Source organism: Somniosus microcephalus, unplaced genomic scaffold, assembly GCF_052327205.1.
Source record: "Somniosus microcephalus isolate GS21.2 unplaced genomic scaffold, FLI_Smic_1.0 unresolved_chr4, whole genome shotgun sequence".
Lineage (NCBI taxonomy): Eukaryota > Metazoa > Chordata > Chondrichthyes > Squaliformes > Somniosidae > Somniosus > Somniosus microcephalus.
The window spans coordinates 40,931,216-40,954,316 of NW_028225182.1; the positions used below are offsets into that span (position 1 = coordinate 40,931,216).

A 23,101-nucleotide genomic window follows, 5' to 3' on the forward strand; every position below is an offset into this window, starting at 1 on the left:
GAGGCCTGGGCTAACGACCCAGGAGGCACGAGTTCTAATCCCACCACTGGGGAATTTAAATTCAATTAAACAACTTTGGAATGAAAAGCTAGTATCAGTAATGAAACTACCGGATTGTCGGGAAAAACCCATCTGGTTCACTAATGTCCTTTTAGGTAAGGAGATCTGCTGTCCTTATGTGCCACCTACGAAGGCTTATATGTGACTCCAGACCCACAGCAATGTGGTTGACTCTTAACTGCCCTGTGCCACTCGGCTGTATTCAAGAAGGCGGCTCACCACCACCTTTTCAACAACAACAACTTGTATTTATATAGCGCCTTTAATATCGTAAAACGACCCAAGGCACTGCACAGGAGAATTTTAAGACCAAAAAATTTGATACCGATCCACATAAGGATAAATTAGGGCAGGTGACCAAAAGCTTGGTCAAAGAAGTCAGTTTTAAGGAGCATCTTAAAGGAGGACAGAGAGGTAGCGAGGCGGAGAGGTTTAGACAGGGAATTCCAGAGCTTAGGGCCCAGGCAACAGAAGGCACGGCCACCAATGGTGGAGCGATTATAATCAGGGATCCTCAAGCGGGCAGAATTAGAGGAGATTAGAGGGATGGGTGGGTGGGTTGAAGGAGATTACAGAGATAGGGAGGGGGAGAGGCTGCGGAGGGATCTGAAAACAAGGATGAGAATTTTGAAATCGAGGCAGTGACTAGTGGGGTACCGCAGGGATCGGTCCTTGGACCCCAGCTATTCACAATATATATTAATGATCTGGACGAGGGAACTAGATGTAATATCTCCAAGTTTGCAGACGACACAAAGCTGGGTGGCCATGTGTGCTGTGAGGAGGATTCGGAGAAACTACAGGATGATTTGGACAGGTTGGGTGATTGGGCAGAAGCATGACAGATGCAATATAACGTGGATAAATGCGAGGTTATCCACTTTGGTGTCAAAAACAGGAAGGCAGATTATTATCTGAATGGCAATAGATTGGGAGAAGGGGAAGTGCAACGAGACCTGGGCGTCCTTGTGCACCAGTCGCTGAAGGTAAGCATGCAGGTGCAGCAGGCGGTTAAGAAGGCAAATGGTATGTTGGCCTTCGTAGCAAGAGGGTTTGAGTACAAGAACAAGGATGTCTTGCTGCAGTTGTACAGGGCTTTGGTGAGACCACACCTTGAGTAGTGTGTGCAGTTTTGGTTGCCTTATCTGAGGAAGGATGTTCTTGCCATGGAAGGAATGCAGCGAAGATTCACCAGGCTGATACCTGGGATGGCAGGAATGACGTATGAGGAGAGATTGGGTCGATTGGGCTTGTACTCGCTGGAGTTTAGAAGAATGAGAGGGGATCTCATTGAAACTTATAAAATTCTAACAGGACTGGACAGACTAGATGCAGGAAGGATGTTCCCGATGGCCAGGGAGTCCAGAACCAGGGGTCATAGTCTAAGGATAAGGGGTAGGCCATTTAGGACAGAGATGAGGAGGAATTTCTTCACCCAGAGAGTGGTGAACCTGTGGAATTCTCTACTAAAGAAGGCAGTAGAGGCCAATTCATTAAATATATTCAAGAAGGAGTTGGATATATTTCTTAAGGCTAAAGGGATCAAGGGATATGGAGAGAAGGCAGGGACAGGGTACTGAATTTGGATGTCCAGCCATGATCTCATTGAATGGCGGAGCAGGCTCGAGGGGCCGAATGGCCTACTCCTGCTCCTATCTTCTATGTTTAACCAATGTAGGGATCTCGAGGGCAATTAGGGATGGGCAATAAGTGCTGGTCTTGCCAACGACGCCCACATCCCGTGAATGAATTTAAGATAAAAGATCTGTCGTTTTCAGAGTGCCATTTGTATCTTTTATAACGTGAAATAGGACTGTCGTATAGAGCCTGGTCGTGCACGAGGGCCGGTCGTGAAGTAAGGCCAGTTGTGGCATTCCAATAATCCCTGTCCAGGTGTTTTTATTTCTTCGCTTATGGGTTCTGGGCGTCGCTGGCAAGGCCAGCATTTATTGCCCATCCCTAATTACCCTCGAGAAGGTGGTGGTGAGCCGCCTTCTTGAACTGCTGCAGTCCGTGTGGTGAAGGTGCTCCCACAGTGCTGTTAGGGAGGGAGTTCCAGGATTCTGACCCAGCGACGATGAAGGAACAGCCGATATACTTCCAACTCAGGATGGTGTGTGACTTGGAGGGGAACTTGGAGGTGGTGGTGTTCCCATGCGTCTACTGCCCTTGTCCTTCTAGGTGGAAGAGGTCGCGGGTTTGGGAGGTGCTGCCGAAGAAGCCTTGGCGAGTTGCTGCAGTGCATCTTGTAGACGGTACACACTGCAGCCACGGTGCGCCGGTGGTGGAGGGAGTGAATGTTTAAGGTGGTGGATGGGGTGCCAATCAAGCGGGCTGCTTTGTCCTGGATGGTGTCGAGCTTCTTGAGTGTTGTTGGAGCTGCACTCATCCAGGCAAGTGGAGAGTATTCCATCACACTCCTGACTTGTGCCTTGTAGATGGTGGAAAGGCTTAGGGGGGTCAAATTTATTTGCCAAGTAATGTGCGTGTATTGTTAAAAGCACTTCTAGTACTGGTGCTCAGTTCGGGATGCCTGAGGGTTAATACACTTTGCACCCCTTGGTATCCCCTCAGTACATAAGAAGCTGCATTACGATTGGCCGGTTGCCTCACCTGATGCTGATGTCGAAGGAGAGCCTTTACAGCCAGTTGCCGGCGAACACGTTCGTGATGCCCTCGTACGCCCGCCGCATCTCCACCGCCACCTCCTACATGAACGGCGAGGTGCCCGCCAAGTCGCTGTGGTCCTTCAACAATTTGCTGCGGATCAAGATCCTCTGCGCCACCTATGTCAACGTCAACATCCGGGACATCGACAAGGTAGGTGGCGACTGCGGCGGGGACTCGCGGTATCTCTCTGTCGGTGGCTCCCCTCTGCTAAGTCGCAGTCGCTCCACCCCGCCCACCCTCCTTCAACCCCCTTCCCAGCTCAGCTTCCGTCCTCTCCGTCACCAAGACCGCCTACTTCCATCTCCCTAATATCGCCCGTCTCCGTCCCCCTTGCCTCAGCTCATCCGCTGCTGAAACCCTCATCCAGGCCTTTGTCACCTCCCAGACTCGACGATTCCGACGCACTCCTGGCCGGCCTCCCCCCACATCCTCTCTAAACTTCAGCTCATCCAAACCTCTGCTGCCCGCCCCCCCGCCCCCCCCCCCCCGTGTCCTAACTCGCACCGAGTCCCGTTCACCCATCACCCCCCCCCCTGTGCTCGCTGACCTACGCTGGCTCCTGGTCCGGCAACGCCTTTCAATTAAAATTCTCATCCTGGTGTTCAAATCCCTCCAGGGCCTCGCCCCACCCCCTCCCTATCTCTGTAACCGCTTCCATCCCCACGACCCCCCGAGATCTCTGCGCTCCTCCAATTCTGCCCTCTTGAGCATCCCCCATTTTAATCACTCCACCATTGGTGGCCGTGCCTTCAGCTGCCTGGGCCCCAAGCTCTGGAATTCCCTCCCCTAAACCTCTCCGCCTCTCTCTCCTCCTTTACGACGCTCCTTAAAACCGACCTCTTTGACCAAGCCCTGTCCTGACATCTCCTCATCAGTGTCAGCTGTGGCTTGTGTGTGTGTGTGTCTAGCACACTCGCCTCTGAGTCAGCAGGTTGTGGGTTTGAGTCCCACTCCAGGGATTGAACACATAAAGCTAAGCTGACACTCCCAGTGCAGTGCTGAGGGAGTGCTGCACTGTTGGAGGTGCCGTTAAACCGAGGCCCCCGTCTGCACTCTCGGGTAAAAGATCCCATGGCACTATTTCGAAGAAGAGCAGGGGCATTATCCACGGTGTCCTGGCCAATATTTATCCCTCAACCAACATAACAAAAACATTATCTGGTCATTATCACATTGCTGATTGTGGGAGCTTGATGTAAAGCGCTTTGAGGCGTCCGGTGGTCGTGAAAGGCGCTATATAAATGCAAGTCTATCTGTCTCCCTTTCTCTCTCCCTCTCTCTCTCCCTTTCTCTCTCTCTCCCTCTTTCTCTCTCTCCCTCTTTCTCTCTCTCCCTCTTTCTCTCTCTCCCTCTTTCTCTCTCTCTCCCTCTTTCTCTCTCTCTCCCTCTTTCTCTCTCTCCCTCTTTCTCTCTCTCTCTCTCTCCCTCTTTCTCTCTCTCTCTCCCTCTTTCTCTCTCTCTCCCTCTTTCTCTCTCTCTCTCCCTCTTTCTCTCTCTCCCTCTTTCTCTCTCTCTCCCTCTTTCTCTCTCTCCCTCTTTCTCTCTCTCTCCCTCTTTCTCTCTCTCCCTCTTTCTCTCTCTCTCCCTCTTTCTCTCTCTCCCTCTTTCTCTCTCTCCCTCTTTCTCTCTCCCTCTTTCTCTCTCCCTCTTTCTCTCTCCCTCTTTCTCTCTCTCCCTCTTTCTCTCTCTCCCTCTTTCTCTCTCTCCCTCTTTCTCTCTCTCCCTCTTTCTCTCTCTCCCTCTTTCTCTCTCTCTCCCTCTTTCTCTCTCTCTCTCCCTCTTTCTCTCCCTCTCTCTCTCCCTCTTTCTCTCTCTCCCTCTTTCTCTCTCTCTCCCTCTTTCTCTCTCTCCCTCTTTCTCTCTCTCCCTCTTTCTCTCTCTCCCTCTTTCTCTCTCTCCCTCTTTCTCTCTCTCCCTCTTTCTCTCTCTCCCTCTTTCTCTCTCTCTCCCTCTTTCTCTCTCTCCCTCTTTCTCTCTCCCTCTTTCTCTCTCCCTCTTTCTCTCTCTCTCTCTCCCTCTTTCTCTCTCCCTCTTTCTCTCTCTCCCTCTTTCTCTCTCTCCCTCTTTCTCTCTCTCTCTCCCTCTTTCTCTCTCTCTCTCCCTCTTTCTTTCTTTCTCTCCCTCTTTCTCTCTCTCTCTCTCCTTTTTCTCTCTCTCTCTCTCTCGCTCTCTTTGTTAACACTCCTGTGAAGCGCCTTGGAACGTTTTACTATGTTAGAGGTGCTGAGTAAATACAAATTGTTGTTCCCCCTCAGTATTCTCCCCATCATCTGGTGCGAGTGACTGTTGGAGGAGGTGGGGCAACCCAACTAAATCCTTGCGCACAATTTCAAGCACAAGTCACTGGATAATGATCGAGGGCCAGGAAAACCTCCGTTGAGTCTCCCACTCCCACCGTCCCCCAGCCGAGGAGCGGTACCTACTGGAGACCTCACAAGGAGCTTTAAGTTCCTCGGAGTCCACATCACGGAAGACCTCTCCTGGTCCCTCAACACCTCCTCTCTGGTGAAGAAGGCCCAGCAGCGCCTATATTTCTTGAGAAGGCTGAAGGGATGTAATCTGTCACCCCTGATCCTCTCTAACTTCTACTGCTGCACTATAGAGAGCATCCTGACAAACTGTATCACGGTATGGTATGGCAGCTGTAGCTCCCATGACCGGAAAGCCCTGCAGCGGGTAGTCAAAACTGCCCAACGCATTACCGGCTACCGACCATAGAGCATATATATCAGAAACGCTGCCTACGGAGGGCACGGTCCATCATCAAAGACCCTACCCACCCCAGCCACAGTCTGTTCGCCCTCCTGCCATCTGGGAGACGCTACAGATGCATTCGCACCCGTACGACCAGATTTAGGAACAGCTTCTTTCCCAGGGCTGTCATCCTACTGAACTCCACAAATAAACTCTAAAGCCTGCACATCTGTCAATGCACTTTATTATGGTTATGTTTATGTTAATGTATTACAAGCCAAATGTATGTTGAATGTTTAAATGTCTTAATCTAAATGTACACTCTCGGGAGCCGCAAGCCTACATTTCGTTGTACTGCACTTGTGCACTAACAATGACAATAAAAGTTGATTTGATTGATTGATTTGATTTGACCCTGGTGCCGCCTTGGTCTGTACGGCACAGAACTACACCTGGCCGTGCATCTTCTAACTGAACCATTGAGGCAGCTCTTCAAGTCCCCCAGCACGCAGAGACGCGCAGCCCAGTCGACCTGCTCTTGTGTCAGCCGTGGCCTCAGTTGGTAGCACCCTCGCCCCTGAGTCAGAAGGTCATGGGTTCAAGTCCCACTCCAGACACTTGAGCACGAAAATCCAGGCCAGCACTCCCGGTGCAGTACTGAGGGAGTGCCGCGCTGTCGGAGGTGCTGTCTTTCAGATGAGACGGTAAACCGAGGGGCCTGGTTGGTCTGCCCTCTCAGGTGGACGTAAAAGATCCCACGGCCACTAATTTGAAGAAGAGCCGGGGGAGGGGAGGGGGGGGGGAGTTCCCCTGGGGCCAATATTTATCCCTCAACCACTATAAAACAAATGGTCTGGTCATTATCACATTGCTGTTTGTGGGAGCTTGCTGTGCGCAAATTGGCTGCCGCATTTCCTACATTACTTCAAAAAGTACTTAATTGGCTATAAAGTGCTTTGGGACGTCCTGAGGTTGTGAAAGGCGCTATAGAAATGCAAGTCTTTATTTTATAATCCTTTTTATGCAAATGTTGGAAATACAAAGCCAGTTACTGGCGTTCAGAAAAGACGAGCTAACAGCTGGGTTTGAGACTGAAAGTACTGTTGGGTATTTCTTGGTCACACAGGAGGACGGCTTGTAACTGAGATAGACACGGACTTTTCAAACTCTTAAGATCTGACTTTCAATCCAACCACAGCTGACTGAGCTTCTTGTGGCGTAGATATCTGCAGGAGTTCGGGTTCGTGTCTATCTCTTGTTTACTTTGCAAACCTCGGTTTAACGTCTCATCCGAAAGACGGCACCTCTGACAGTGCGGCGCTCCCTCAGCACTGGCACCGGGCGCGCCAGCCTAGATTGTTGTGCTCCAGCCTCTGGAGTGGGACGTGATCCTTGTCTAAAGTGGGAAGCTCAAGTAACACGCGTGTGTGTGTTTTTTTTTGTTTTCCCCTGCTCCACCACCGCCCCCCTACCAGATCTACGTGAGAACGGGGATTTATCATGGAGGAGAGCCACTGTGCGACAACGTCAACACACAGAGAGTACCCTGCTCCAATCCACGGTAAGAAAACTGCACACTTCCTCACATAGAACCAGACAGCACCAGGAGGAGGCTTTCGGCCCATCGTGCCTGTGCCAGTTTTTTGAAAGGGCGATCCAAATAGTTAAATTCCCCTCCAAGTATTCATCCAACTCCCTTTTGAAAATTACCATTGAATCTGCTTCCGCCGCCCTTTCAGGCAGCGCGTTCTATATAAGCAAATCATCGCCCTCAATCTGGAAGCTCTTACTTTTCTATACTCACACAGCCGTGTAATAGAAAGAAAGGCATTAGAAACATAGAACAATAGGAGCAGGAGTAGGCCATTCGGCCCTTCGAGCCTGCTCTGCCATTCAATATGACCATGGCTGATCCTCTATCTCAATACCATATTCCCGCTCTCTCCCCATACCCCTTGATGCCTTTTGTGTCTAGAAATCTATCTTTCTCCTTCTTAAATATATTCAGTGACTTGGCCTCCACAGCCTTCTGTGGTAGAGAATTCCACAGGTTCACCACCCTCTGAGTGAAGAAATTTCTCCTCATCTCAGTCCTAAATGTCTTACCCCGTATCCTGAGACTGTTACCCCCTCGTTCATTGCATTTATACAGTGCCTTTCATGGACTCGGCGCATCCCTAAGAGCCTCACAGCCAATTAAATATTTTTGATGTGCAGTCACTGTTGTAATGTAGGAAACACAGCCGATAGTTTGCGCACAGCAAGCTCCCGCAAACAGCAATGTGACAAATGACCGGGGTCATGTATTTTTAGTGTGTGTTGGCCAGGACACCGGGGAGAACTTCCCCCCCCCCCCCCCCCCCCCCCAAAACTGCTCTTCTTCGAAATAGTGGTTGTGAGATCTTTTACGTCCACCTGAGAGGGCAGACGGGGCCTCGGTTTGATGTCTCATCCGAAAGGCGGCACCTCTGACAGTGCAGCACTCCCTCAGTACTGGCACTGGGAGAGTCAGCCTGGATTTTGCGCTCAAATCTCCTGGCGCGGAGCTGGGACCTAATGACCTTTTGAACCGAGAGGCAGGGGTGTCCGGTTCCCTTCCTTGAAGAACATTGGCCAATGGAATGTTGGCTTTCATTGCTAGGGGGATAGAATATAAAAATAGGGAGGTATTGCTTCAGTTGTACAAGGTATTGGTGAGACCGCACCTGGAATACTGCATACAGTTTTGGTGGCCATACTTAAGAAAAGACATACTTGCTCTCGAGTCAGTACAAAGAAGGTTCACTCGGTTAATCCCGGGGATGAGGGGATGGACATATGAGGAGAGGTTGAGTAGATTGGGACTCTACTCATTGGAGTTCAGAAGAATGAGAGGCGATTTTATTGAAACATATAAGATTGTGAAGGGGTTGGATCGGGTGGATGCGGGGAGGATGTTCCCGATGATGGGTGAAACTAGAACTAGGGGGCATAGTCTTAGAATAAGGGGCTGCTCTTTCAAAACTGAGATGAGGAGGAACTACTTCACTCAGAGGGTGGTAGGTCCATGGAATATGCTGCCCCAAAAAGCTGTAGAAGCGACATCATTACATAAATTTAAAACAGAAATAGACAGTTTCCTAGAAGTAAAGGGAATTAAGGGTTACGGGGAGCGGGCAGGAATTTGGACATGAGTTTAGGTTTGGCTCGGTCATGGCCCTGTGGGTAGCGGAGCGGGCCCAGGGGCCGTGTAGCCTGATCCTGCTCCTATTTCGTGTGTCTAATTCTGTTAGATTCAGGAGATGGTTCTGTGATAGTAGATTGGCGGTTAGGATCAGATCAGCCATGATCTTATTGAATGGCGGAGCAGGCTCGAGGGGCCGATTGGCCTACTCCTGCTCCTATTTCTTATGTTCTTATGAGTGCTACCCAGTGAGCCAAGGCAGGCCGCAAGTGTCCCAAGGAGCTAAAAGTTGCCTCCAGATCTCACTGAATGTAATAATTTTGTTATTAAAACATGTTCTTGGGATGTGGGTGACACTGGCAAGGCAGTATTTATTGCCCATCCCTTATTGCCCTGAGAGCATTAGTGTAGGATTGGAGTCACATCTAGGCCAGACTAGGCAGGGGTGTCCGGTTCCCTTCCTTGAAGGACATTAATGAACCCATTGTGCTCGTACAACAACAACTTGCAATTATATCGCGCCTTTAACGCAGGAAAACATCCCAAGGCACTTCGCGGGATCAAGTAACATTCGACACCGAGCCACATGAGGAGATATTAGGGCAGGTGACCCAAAATCTTGGTCAAAGAGGTAGGTTTTAAGGAGCGCCTTAAAGGAGGAGAGAGAGAGGCGGAGAGGTTTAGGGAGGGAATTCCAGAGCTGAGAGATAGGCGGAGAGGTTTAGGGAGGGAATTCCAGAGCTTGGGGCCCAGGCAGCTGAAGGCACGGCCGCCATTGGTGGGGGCCAAAGGAAATTGGGGATGCTCAAGAGGCCAGAAGTGGAGGAGCGCGGAGATCTCGGAGGGTTGTGGGACTGGAGACGATGCCAACAACTCTCATAATTACCAGGTTTTTTGAGTTCTCTTTCGTATCTCACCATGATGGGATTTATAACTCACCAGGCTACTGTGTCTGAAGCGGTGGATTCAGTTGGTTTCATCTCTTCCTCCGCCCCGCAACCCCCCCAAATTTCCTGTATCCGTGCGATTTGTCTCTTTCGTTCCGAGCATGCCCTACATTTTCGAAAGAATGGTCTCCGCTCCTGGAAGTGTGGGTTTAGCCTATCGGTGGCGCCATTACCTCGGGGTCAGACGGTCGTGGGTTCGAGTCCCCACTCCAGATGTTTGAGCACAAAAATCCAGGCCGACGCTCCCGGTGCCAGTGCTGAGGGAGCGCTGCACTGTCGCAGGTGCCGTCTTTCGGATGAGACGTTAAACCGAGGCCCCGTCTGCCCCCTTGGGTAGATGTAAAAGATCCTACGGCTACTATTGGAAGAAGAGCGGGGGGTGGGGAGTTCTCCTCGGTGTCCTGGGGCCAATATTTATCCCTCAATCAACATCACTAAAACCAGATTATCTGATCATTACCACATTGCTGTAAGAATTAGGAGCAGGAGTAGGCCGCACGGCCCCTCGAGCCTGCTCCACCATTCAATAAGGTCACGGCTGATCTTCGACCTCAACTCCACACTCCCGCCCTAGCCCCTATTTGTGGGATCTTGCTGTGCGCAAATTGGCTGCTGCGTTCCCTACATTACAACGCTTCCAAAAAGTACTTCATTGGCTGTTAAGCGCTCAAGGCCGTCGTGAGGTTGTGATCGGTGCTATATAAATGCAAGCCTTTCTTCTCTCTCTCTCTCTCTCTCTCTCTCTCTCTCTCTCTCTCTCTCTCTCTCTCTCTCTCTCTCTCTCTCTCCTGGGAGCTACCCGCTTTGTTCATTGGGACTCTAACCTCGCGGTCCACTCCCGAGAATTTAGCGCCGGCGGGTCAGTCTCCGATACTTGTTAGAATAAGCACCAGGGCCGGTCCTTTGCCAGAGCTGTTGGGTGGGAGTATTTGTGCACTGAGTATTGCAGAGGCTGTACAGTGGTAACCATGGCAACAGGGTGTTGAGTCTGTTATCCAATACCGCAATCTCATCTTGCACCTGCTTCTATTCCCTCGAGCATAGAAGATTAAGGGGTGATCTAATTGAGGTTTGGAAGATGATTGAAAGAGTCGATAGGGAAGATAGAGAGAAGCCATTTCCTCTGGTGGGGGGAGTCCAGAACAAGGGGGCATAACCTTAAAATTAGAGCCAGGCCGTTCAGGGGTGATGTCAGGAAGCACTTCTTCACACAAAGGGTGGTGGAGATCTGGAACTCTCCCCCAAAAAAAGCTGTTGAGGCTGGGGGTGGCCGTTGAAATTTTCAAGACTGAGATTGCTAGATTTTTGTTGGGTAAGGCTATCAAAGGATGTGGAGCAAAGGCAGGTACAGGGAACTTTCGATTTACCGGCACCTAAATAACCGGAAATCTCGGTTAACCGGCAAAATTCAGGAGTAGGTTCAGGTAACTTTTATTACTTGCCTTCCTCCATCTGTTGCTGTGCAAGGGTGTGGCTGCAGCTGTTGCTAAGCGACAGAGACGCTTGGAACCTGTGGCCATTGTTCTGCACTTGTTGCTAAGCAACAGGGTTTGTTGCTTTATACGGAGCTCTCAGCTCTCCCTATCTTTTACTATAGCGTTCGGTTATCCGGAATTTTTGATGAACCGGCACCACGTCGGTCCCGTCCGTACCGGATAAAAGAAAACTCCATCTACAGGAAACTAAGATACAGATCAGCCGTGATCTAATTGAATGGCGGAACAGGCTCGAGGGGCTGAATGGCCTCCTCCTGTTCCTATAGCCCTTGCCGTTGGGGCTCCAGGGCAGGTGGCGCAACAACAACAACTTGGATTTATATAGCGCCTTGAAAGTGGGGATTGGGGGGTGGGGGTGGGAAATGCTTCCCAAAGGAGCAAAAAGCAAAACTGGGAAGGGGGGGGGCGGGGTGGCGGGAACCCAACAACAAATGCTGGATAATCCAGCAGGTCAGTCAGGATCTGAAAGGGGAAACTCTCTGGGAGCAAGCCGTCTTGTGAAGGGACTCTATCTGAATCACTTGGCCTGCCCTTCCCTTTCCCCGTGCGCATTCATCAGCGTATTTCCAACACATTTTTGCAGATTATCGCAGACTTTACAGAGAATTACACAGAATGTACGGCACAGAAACAGGCCATTCGGCTCAACCAGTCCATGCTCCACTCGAGCCTCCTCCCCGTCTTTCCTCATCTAAATCTATCGGCATAACCCTCGATTCCCTTCTCCCTCATACGCTTTTCCAGCCTCCCCTTAAATGCATCTATACTATTCGCTTCAACCACTCCCTGTGGTAGCGAGTTCCACATTCTCACCACTCTCTGGGTAAAGAAGTTTCTCCTGAATTCTCCATTTGATTTCTTGGTGACTATCTTGTCCTGGGGCCAATATTTACCCCTCAACCAATATCACTAAAACAGATGATGCGGTCATTATCACATTGCTGTTTGTGGGAGCTTGCTGTGCGTAAATTGGCTGCTGCGTTTCCCACATTACAACAGTGACTACACTTCAAAAGTACCTCATTGACTGACTGTAAAGCGCTTTGGGACGTCCGGTGGTCGTGAAAGGTGCTATATAAATGCAAGTCTTTTCTTTTCTTTTATGTTGATGGCCTCTAGTTTTGCTCTTCCCCACAAGTGGAAACATACTCTGTGTGTGTCTACTCTATATAAACCTTTGATAAAACTCAAAAGATCTCTATTAGGTCACCCCTCAGCCTTCTCTTTTCAAGAGTAAAGAGACCCAGCCTGCTCATCCTTTCCTGATGGGTGTGTGGCTGTTCATGGTTCCAACACCATCATCAAGTTTGCGGATGATACCACGGTAGTAGGCCAGATCACCAACAACGATGAGTCAGCCTACAGGGAGGAGGTCCAGCATCTCGTGAAGTGGTGCGCCGATAACAACCTGGCCCTTAACATCAAGAAAACCAAAGAAATCATTGCGGACTTCAGGAAGTCCAAAGGCGGAAGTCACATCCATGGGGCTGTGGTGGAAAGGGTGGACAGCTTTAAGTTCCTCGGAGTCCACATCACGGAAGACCTCTCCTGGTCCCTCAATACCTCCTCTCTGGTGAAGAAGGCCCAGCAGCGCCTATATTTCCTAAGGAGGCTGAAGGGATGTAACCTGTCACCCCTGATCCTCTCTAACTTTTACCGCTGCACAATAGAGAGCATCCTGACAAACTGTATCACAGTATGGTATGGCAGCTGTAGCTCCTATGACCGGAAAGCCCTGCAGCGGGTAGTCAAAACTGCCCAACGCATTACCGGCACCCGGCTACCGACCATAGAGCACATATACCAGAAACGCTGTTTACGGAGGTCACGGACCATCATCAAAGACTCTACCCACCCCAGCCACAGTCTGTTCGCCCTCCTGCCATCTGGGAGACGCTACAGATGCATTCGCACCAGTACGAGCAGATTTAGGAACAGCTTCTTTCCCAGGGCTGTCATCCTACTGAACTCCACAAATAAACTCTAAAGCCTGCACATCTGCCAATGCACTTTATTATGGTTATGTTTATGTTAATGTATTACAAGCCAAATGTATGTTGAATGTTTAAATGTCTTAATCTAAATGTACACTCTCGGGAGCCGCAAGCCTACATTTCGTTGTACTGCACATGTGCACTAACAATGACAATAAAAGTTGATTTGATTTGATTTGATCATCCTTGTAAATCTTGTTTCATCTCCCCCTATCGGTGTAACCTTCTATCCCTTTCTCCCTCGTGTTTATCTAGCCGCTGCTGAACCGCTCATTTTGGTTTTTTTTCTACTGGTGTCTTTTCAGGTGGAACGAGTGGCTTTCGTACGACATCTACCTCATTGACATCCCGCGCGCCGCTCGCCTCTGCCTGTCCATCTGCTCCGTCAAGGGAAGGAAAGGAGCTAAAGAGGTAGGGACTTTTGAAAATGGAGGCGGCTGCATTGAAGGCACAAGGCCTGATAGTGCGGCTGTGCCGAGATCGAAAGAACACCCGGTAAATTGAATACATTCCCTGACCGCATATAACGGGCGCGTTTGTGTGAACGCGATTTGCCTGCTGTGTGCGATGCGCGGTATAGACGTTCCTGGTGAGTGTCACCTTTCGTTGTCATCCATAGTCTGAAACTAGAATGGTGCATGAGGTATGATAAGAACATAAGAAATAGGAGCAGCAGTAGGCCATTCGGCCCCTCGAGCCTGCTCCAAACAGATCATGGCTGATCTTCGACCTCAACTCCACTTTCCCGCCCGATCCCCGTATCCCTTGATTCCCCTAGAGTCCAAAAATCTATCGATCGCAGTCTTGAAATATACTCAAAAGACTGAGCAATGATTCACAATCCTTTGAGTGAAGAAATTTCTCCTCCTCTCAGTCTCAGGATAAGGGGTCAGCCATTTAGGACTATGTCCCCTGGTTCTTGTTGGATCCGTGATTTTTAGAGTATGATGTTTTCCAATAACTACACGGAGGCTGTAACTTAACAATCAACAGGTGTTTACTGGAGTAGGATAGTCTCAAGACTGGCAGTACAGAGGCATGCTCAAGGCTTATATACAGGGGTGGTCACTGCCGGTACCACAGTATACAGGAGCTGTAAAAGTAGTTCTCTCTTAAAGATACATACACTACAGTTCTAGACTCCCCAGCCAGGGGAAACAGCCTCTCAGCATCTACCCTGTCAAGCCCTGTAAGAATTTTATATGTTTCAATGAGATCACCTCTCATTCTTCTAAACTCTAGAGAATATAGGCCTAGTCTACTCAATCTCTCCCAGGAACCAGTCTGGTGAACCTTCGTTGCACTCCCTCTATGGCAAGTATATCCTTCCTTAGGTAAGGAGACCAAGTGAAGAGATCTTTCAGGGATCGGGAACAGGGGAGATGGGGCGAATAGGGAGAAGGCAGGGGAATGGGACCAAGTGGAGAGACCTAGTGGTGCCAATATAACAAACAACAAGCGTGTGCCTTGTGCCATCCTAAAAGGTGCACCCTCTATGCATCACAAAAAACCAATTTCCGGTTCAATATTATTAATTGTTTTTCTCTAGCAAAGGCTCATTATCGGAATCTTCATTCGCTACATGACTTAATTCATGTCAAATTGAATCCGACAATCGATCGATCATACATATTTAAAGCTCGAGGAATAGCACCTCATCTTCCAATTAGGCACTTTACAGCCTCCCGGACTCGATATCGAGTTCAGCAGTTTCAGATCATAACCTCGGCCCCTATTACATTTTTATATATTTTTTTATCCACACCTTTGGCTTGTGCCTTTTCTTCTCTCCCACATGGCAGCTGTCTCTCACTCTGCCAGCGCATTTCACACTTCATCTAGAGCCGTCTCTCGTCTATTTACCTGTCCGATTACCATCTCGTCTCGTCTTGAATATCTCTTAATGTCTCTTCACCTCTCAGACCTCCCCTTTGTTCTTTCATCCCCTCCCCCATTTCCCAGCCCCCAAACTGGCCTTTTAATCTGATAGCAAAATACTGCGGATGCTGGAAATCCGAAATAACAACAGAAAATGCTGGAAAAACTCAGCAGGCCAGGCAACATCCGTGGAGAGAAAATAGAGTCGATGTTTCGGGTCGAACCCTTTTTCAAAACTGGAAAGGAAATGCAATAGATCGAAGGCAGGGCTGGGACAGAACAAAAGAAGTAAGAGAGACATTAAGAGGTATTCAAAACCAGACGAGATGGTGATAGGACAAGTGGAGACAAAAGACGGCTCTAGATTAGGTGTGAAGTGTACTGTTTCATTTCCTGCTTTTTTTCTCAGTTCTGACGAAGGGTTTCGACCTGAAACGTTGACTCTATTTTCTCTCCACGGATGTTGCCTGGCCTGCTGAGTTTTTCCAGCATTTTCTGTTGTTATTTTGGATTTCCAGCATCCGCAGTATTTTGCTATCATATTTAAAGTTTGTTTGTCTGTCAACGGTACTGGCAGATTCTCAATTTTTAAGGTCTCATTTAAGTTCCTGTGGTTGAAAGAAGAAAGAAAGAAAGCCTTGCATTTCTATAGCGCCTTTCACGACCACCGGACGTCTCAAAGTTCTTTACAGCCAATGAAGTACTGTTTGAAGTGCAGTCACTGTTGTAATGTGGGAAACGTGGCAGCCAATTTGCGCACAGCAAGCTCCCACAAACAGCAATGTGATCATGACCAGGTCATCTGTTTTTAGACTAAATATTGTCTAGGACAACAGGGAGGACTCCCCTGCTCCACTTCAAAATAGTGGCCGTGGGATTTTTCAATTCAATTCAATTCAATTTTATTTGTCATATATGCAGCAGACGTGTGTACTGCACAATGAAATGTTGATTTTTACGAGTCCTCCCAACATTGGAATAAATATGGCATAACAATGATAAAAATACTAATAGAAATACTCATAGAAAGACAGTAATAATAATAAAACAACAGTAATAAATAATAATAAATTAATCGTTCATGAGTCTTATGGCCTGGGGGTAGAAGCTGGTACGAGACCGTATGCTTCGGTATCTCTTACCAGACGGGAGCAGGGCGAAGAGGTTGTGGCTGGGGTGGCTCGCGTCTTTAATGATTCTCAGGGCCTTCCCCCCGGCATCTCTCGGGGTAGATATCCTGCACAGCAGGTAGTTTAATTCTTAGTTTAATTTTTTACGTCCATCCGAAAGACGGCACCTCCGACAGTGCAGCACTCCCTCGGCACTGGCACTGGGAGTGTCAGCCTAGATTTTTGTGCTCATGTCTCTGGAGTGGGACTTGAACCCACGACCTTCTGACTCAGAGGCGAGAGAGAGTAAGTGCTACCCGCTGAGCCATCAGACTGTGGATTTTTGTGCTGTGTCGGCAGCTTATCCCCCTATTCTCTTACTCCCTCAATTCAAGTGTAGGTCACTAATGTGGATCTTAGCTTTTCATAGAAACATAGACATAGAAGATAGAAGTAGGCCATTCGGCCCTTCGAGCCTGCTCCGCCATTCAATGAGATCATGGCTGATCATCCAAACTCAGTACCCTGTCCCTGCCTTCTCCCCATATCCCTTGATCCCTTTAGCCTTAAGAAACATATCCAACTCTTTCTTGAATATATTTAATGAACTGGCCTCCACCGCCCTCTGTGGCAGAGAATTCCACAGGTTCACCACTCTCTGGGTGAAGAAATTCCTCCTCATTTCAGTCCTAAATGGCTTACCCCTTACCCTTTGACTATGACCCCTGGTTCTGGACTCCCCGACCATCGGGAACATCCTCCCTGCATCTAGTCTGTCTAGTCCTGTTAGAATTTTATAAGTTTCAATGAGATCCCCTCTCAATCTTCTAAACTCCAGCGAGTACAAGCCCAATCGACACAATCTCTCCTCGTACATCATTCCTGCCATCCCAGGTATCAGCCTGGTGAATCTTCGCTGCACTCCCTCCATGGCAAGAACGTCCTTCCTCAGGTAAGGTGACCAAAACTGCACACAATACTCAAGGTGTGGTCTCCCCAAGGCCCTGTACAACTGCAGCAAGACATCCTTGTTCCTGTACTCAAACCCTCTCGCTACGAAGGCCAACATACCATTTGCCTTCTTAACCGCCTGCTGCACCTGCATGCTTACCTTCAGCGACTGGTGCACAAGAACACCCAGGTCTCTTTGCACTTCCCCTTCTCCCAATCTATTGCCATTCAAATAATAATCTGCCTTCCTGTTTTTGCCACCAAAGTGGATAACCTCACATTTATCCACATTATAGTGCATCTGCCATGTTTCTGCCCAATCACCCAACCTGTCCAAATCGCACTGGAGTTTCACGACATCCTCCTCACAGCTCACCCTCCCACCCAGCTCCCACCGCAGTATAGCAAGATTCAGAGAGGAGGGAAAAACACATAAATATTTTTGTTAATTTTTTTTTTTTTTTTTAAACTGTGTACTTCACACGTACAATATCGCGGGGATGATTCTGGAAAGGTTGTTTCTGCCCGAAAAAAGCAGATCACTTTAAGATGCTGTAATAATGAAGCAATCCATGCCCGCATGCAACAAGACCTGGACGACGTTCAGGCTTGGGCTGATGTGTGGCGCGAATGTTACCTGCCACTTAAGTGCCAGGCAATAACTATCTCCAACAAGCGAGAGTCTAACCACCGCCCCTTGACATTCAACGGCATTACCATCGCTGGATCCCCCACCATCAACATCCTGGGGGTCACCACTGACCAGAAGCTAAACTGGACCAGCCACATAAATACTGTGGCAACAAGAGCAGGTCAGAGGCTGGGTATTCTGCGGCGAGTGTCTCACCTCCTGACTCCCCAAAGCCTTTCCACCATCTACAAGGCACAAGTCAGGAGTGCGATGGAATACTCTCCACTTGCCTGGATGAGTGCAGCTCCAACAACACTCAAGAAGCTCGACACCATCCAGGACAAAGCAGCCCGCTTGATTGGCACCCCATCCACCACCTTAAACATTCACTCCCTCCACCACCGGCGTACCGTGGCTGCAGTGTGTACCATCTACAAGATGTACTGCAGCAACTTGCCGAGGCTTCTTCGGCAGCACCTCCCAAACCCGCGACCTCTTCCACCTAGAAGGACAAGGGCAGCAGGCACATGGGAACACCACCACCTCCAAGTTCCTCTCCAAGTCACACACCATCCTGACTTGGAAATATATCGGCGATCCTTCATCGTCACTGGGTTAAAATCCTGGAACTCCTTCCCTAACAGCGCTGTGGGAGTACCTTCACCACACGGACTGTAGCGGTTCAAGAAGGCGGCTCAACACCACCTTCTCGAGTGCAATTAAGGATGGGCAATAAATGCTGGCCCTGTGAGTAATGCCCACATCCCGAAAAACGAATAAGAAAAAAATGGCAACTTTGCCACTGGCGTTGATGCAAAATGGCTAACGGTTCGCACCTTTTGGCCGATATAAGCGACTGTCTGTTTTAAACGAGGACACGGTCAGCGGTGCAGACAGTCGTAATGATTAGATGACCATGAAGTTCGGGTTTTTTAAATTCTCATCCTTGTTTTCAAATCCCTCCAGGGCCTCGCCCCCCCCCCCCCCCCCCCCACCATCTCTCTAACCTCCTCCTGCCCTACAACCCTCCGAGATCTCTGCGCTCCTCCAATTCTGGCCTCTTGCCCATCCCTGATTATAATCGCCCCACCATTGGCGGCCGTGCCTCCTTCTGCCTGGGCCCCAAGCTCTGGAGTTCCCTCCCTAAACCTCACCGCCTCGCGCTCTCCTTTTAAGACGCTCCGTAAAACCGACCTCTTTGACCAAGCTTATTTTCAGGTTGGCAAACTGTAACTAGTGGGGTGCCGCAGGGATCAGTGCTGGGGCCTCAACTATTTACAATCTATATTAATGACTTGGATAAAGGGACCGAGTGTAATGTAGCCAAATTTGCTGATGATACAAAGATAGGAGGGAAAGCAAATTGTGTGGAGGACGCAGAGAATCTCAAGGGGATATAGAGAGGCTCAGTGAGTGGGCAAAAATCTGGCAGATGGAGTTTAAGGTGGGAAAATGCAAGGTTATCCACTTTGGTAGGAAAAATAAAAAAGCAAATTATTATTTAAATGGGGAGAGATTACAAAATGCTGAGGTACAGAGGGATCTGGGGGTCCTTGTACATGAAACACAAAAAGTTAGCATGCAGGTACAGCAAGTGGTGGAAGTGTCAGTAGGAGAGCATTTTGGCGACAGTGACCACAATTCGGTGAGATTTAAGGTGGTCATGGAAAAAGACAAAGACGGCCCGGAAATAAGGGTTCTAAATTGGGGGAAGGCCGATTTTAATATGATAAGGCAGGATCTGACCAAATTGGACTGGGAGCAGCTACTTATAGGAAAATCCGCATCAAAACAGTGGGAGACTTTCAGAAGGGAAATAGAGAGAGTACAACGCCAACATGTTCCTGTAAAGGTCAAGGGTGGGACCAACAAGCAAAGGGAACCTTGGATGACAAGGGATATACAAAAATGCATTAGAAATAAAAGGGGGGCTTTTGGCAGTTACAAAAGACTAAAGACGGAAGAAGCCCTAGAGGAGTATAAAAAGTGCAGGGGCATACTTAAAAAAGAAATTAGGAGGGCGAGGAGGGGCCATGAAATAACACTGGCGAGCAAAATAAAGGAAAATCCTAAGATGTTTTATAAGTATATTAAGGGCAAGAGGATAACCAGGGAAAGGGTAGGGCCCATTAGGGACCAAAGTGGCAATCTGTGTGTAGAGCCAGATGATGTAGGCGGGGTTTTAAATGAATTTTTTGCATCTGTGTTCACTATGGAGAAAGACGATGCAGACATAGAAATCGGGCAAGGGGACTGTGACATACTTGAACATATTAGCATCGAGAGGGAGGAGGTGCTAGCGGTTTTAGCAGGCCAAAAAGTGGATAAACCCCCAGGCCCGGACGAGATGTATCCCAGGCTGCTGTGGGAGGCAAAGGAGGAGATTGCAGGGGCTCTGACACAAATTTTCAGAACCTCTCTGGCCACAGGGGATGTACCAGAGGACTGGAGAACAGCTAACGTAGTACCATTATTCAAGAAGGGTAGCAGGGATAAACCAGGGAATTACAGGCCAGTGAGCCTAACATCTGTGGTAGGGAAATTATTGGAAAAAATTCTGAGGGACAAAATTAGTCTCCACTTGGAGAGGCAAGGATTAATCGGGGATAGTCAGCATGGCTTTGTCAAGGGTAAATCATGTCTGCCAAATCTGATTGAATTTTTCGAGGGGGTGACTAGGGGGGTGGATGAGGGAAATGCTGTGGATGTGGTTTACATGGACTTCAGTAAAGCTTTTGACAAAGTCCCGCATAGGAGACTGGTCAAGAAGGTAAGAGCCCATGGGATCCAGGGTGCCTTGGCGCGTTGGATCCTAAACTGGCTGAGTGGCAGGAGGCAGAGGGTGATGGTCGAAGGTTGCTTTTGTGACTGGAAGCCTGTGTCCAGTGGGGTACCTCAGGGATCGGTGCTGGGTCCCTTGTTGTTTGTGATCTACATAAATGATTTGGATGAGAATGTAAAAGGTATGATCAGTAAGTTCGCAGATGACACGAAAATTGGTGGGGTGGTAAATTGTGAGGAGGAAAGCCTCAGGCTACAGGACGATATAAACGGGTTGGTCAGATGGGCGGAAAAGTGGCAAATGGAATTTAACCCTGAAAAGTGCGAGGTGATGCATTTTGGACGGACAAATAAGGCAAGGGAATACACAATGAGTGGTAGGACCCTAGGAAGTACAGAGGGTCAGAGGGACCTTGGTGTACATGTACATAGATCCCTGAAGGCAGCGGAACAGGTAGATAAGGTGGTTAAAAAGGCATATGGGATACTTGCCTTCATTAGCCGAGGCATAGAATATAAGAGCAGGGAGGTTATGATGGAGCTGTACAAAACGCTGGTGAGGCCACAGCTGGAGTACTGTGTGCAGTTCTGGTCGCCTCACTATAGGAAGGATGTGATTGCTTTGGAGAGGGTGCAGAGAAGATTCACCAGGATGTTACCTGGGATGGAGCGCCTCAGCTATGAAGAGAGGCTGGACAGGCTGGGGTTGTTTTCCTTGGAGCAAAGAAGGCTGAGGGGGGACCTGATTGAGGTGTACAAAATGATGAGGGGCATAGATAGGGTAGATAAAGAGGAACTTTTCCCCTTAGTAGGGGGGTCAATAACAAGGGGGCATAGATTCAGGGTAAGGGGCAGGAGATTTAGAGGGGATTTGAGGAGGAACTTTTTCACCCAGAGGGTGGTTGGAATCTGGAACTCAATGCCTGAAAGGGTGGTGGAGGCAGGAACCCTCACAACATTCAAGAAGCATTTGGATGAGCACTTGAAATGCCATTGCATACAAGGCTATGGACCAAATGCTGGAAAATGGGATTAGACTGGACAGGGATGGATGGGCGGCGCAGACACGATGGGCCGAAGGGCCTCTTTCTGTGCTGTAAAACTCTATGACTCTGAGGTTCAGCAAGTAATTAGGAAGGCAAATGGAATGTTGGCCTTTATTGCAAGGGGGTTGGAGTATAAAAGTAGGGAAGTCCTGCTACAACTGTACAGGGCGTTGGTGAGACCACACCTGGAGTACTGCGTACAGTTTTGGTCTCCTTATTTAAGGAGGGATATACTTACATTGGAGGCAGTTCAGAGAAGGTTCACGAGGTTGATTCCGGAGATGAAGGGGTTGACTTATGAAGAAAGGTTGAGCAAGTTGGGCCGATACCCATTGGAGTTTAGAAGAATCAGCGGTGATCTTCTTGAAACATATAAGATTCTGAAGGGGCTTGACAGGGTAGATGCAGAGAGGATGTTTCCCCTCGTGGGGGAATCTAGAACTAGGGGGCATAATTTCAGAATAAGGGGACACCCTTTTAAATTGGAAATGAGGAGGAAATTTCGTGAATCTTTGGAATTCTCTTCCCCAGAGAAGGCGGAGTAATTGAATATATTTAAGGTGGCGATAGACAGATTTTTGAACGCTAAGGGAATCTAGGGTTATGGGGAGCGGGCAGGGAAGCGGAGTTGAGCCCAAGATCAGATCAGCCATGATCTTATTGAATGGTGGAGCAGGCTCGAGGGGCCGAATGACCTCCTACGTCTTATGGTCTTACGGTCGCCATATCTGCTTATGTGGTTCGGTGTCGGATTTTGTTTGATAATCGCTCCTGTGAAGCGCCTCGGGACGTTCTTACTACGTTAAGAGGCTCTATATAAACGCAAGTTGTTGTTTTAAAAGCCCGTCGATCTGCAGGAGAAAGGGTGAACGGAGGGAATTAAAGGGCTCTGCTGTTTTTGAGGTTAGGGTCCTGGGAAAATACCGCACTGAGGTCGGAGATGGTGCAGTGGTCCTCGCTTTCAATTCGGTGCAGATATACAGAGGAGGGAGGTTGGGGAAGAGAGCAAATTCTGGAGCTTTGGGAGGCACAAGAGGCGGGGTGGGGGGGGGAATGACTATAGTGGTATCAATGAAAACAGAATTAAGATAGAATGTGGAGGGGAACGAGAGCTTAGTCATGTGGTCACGGCCCAGTGAGGTATGGGACGGGGAGATGTTCTTGAATCAGAGCAGGTGACTACAGAAGATGGTTCTAGATGAAGTGTAAGTGGCGATGGCAGAATGAAAGACCGCTGCCATGTGGGAGAGAGAAAAGAAAATGGGGAAAAAAAAGAGATCGGGGCCGTGGTTATGATCTGAAATAGTTGAACTCGATGTTGAGTCCAGAAGGCTGTAAAGTGCCTCATCGAAAGATGAGGTGCTGTTCCTCGAGCTTCATCTAGAGTCATCTTTTGTTTCTTAACTTGTCCCATTACCATCTCCTTTTGCCTCGCACCATCATCACTTTTGTCTCTTAATCTCTCCTGCCTTCCATCCTATCACAGACCTTCCTTTTTTTTGTTCTTTCCTCCCCTCCCCTCTTCCCCGGCCCATACACTTGCTCAAAAACCTGTTCCACCTCCAGCTTTTTCCAGTTCTGACGAAGGGTCATCGACCCGAAACGTTAACTCTGTTTCTCTCGCTCCACAGACGCTGCCTGACCTGCTGAGTATTTCCAGCATTTTCTGTTTTTATTTCCG

At 48.8% G+C, this 23,101-nt stretch overlaps 1 protein-coding gene across 1 annotated transcript in view; it reads left to right on the forward strand.

Annotated features, from left to right (window-relative positions):
- LOC147090607 (phosphatidylinositol 4,5-bisphosphate 3-kinase catalytic subunit alpha isoform) overlaps positions 1 to 23,101 on the forward strand; it is a 154,338-nt gene that overhangs the window by 82,641 nt on the left and 48,596 nt on the right. The window contains exons 6-8 of the mRNA XM_085977379.1: positions 2,635 to 2,880; positions 6,900 to 6,985; positions 13,330 to 13,435. Of these exons, the coding sequence (XP_085833505.1) occupies positions 2,635 to 2,880; positions 6,900 to 6,985; positions 13,330 to 13,435 (438 nt within the window). The remainder of the gene's footprint in view (positions 1 to 2,634; positions 2,881 to 6,899; positions 6,986 to 13,329; positions 13,436 to 23,101) is intronic.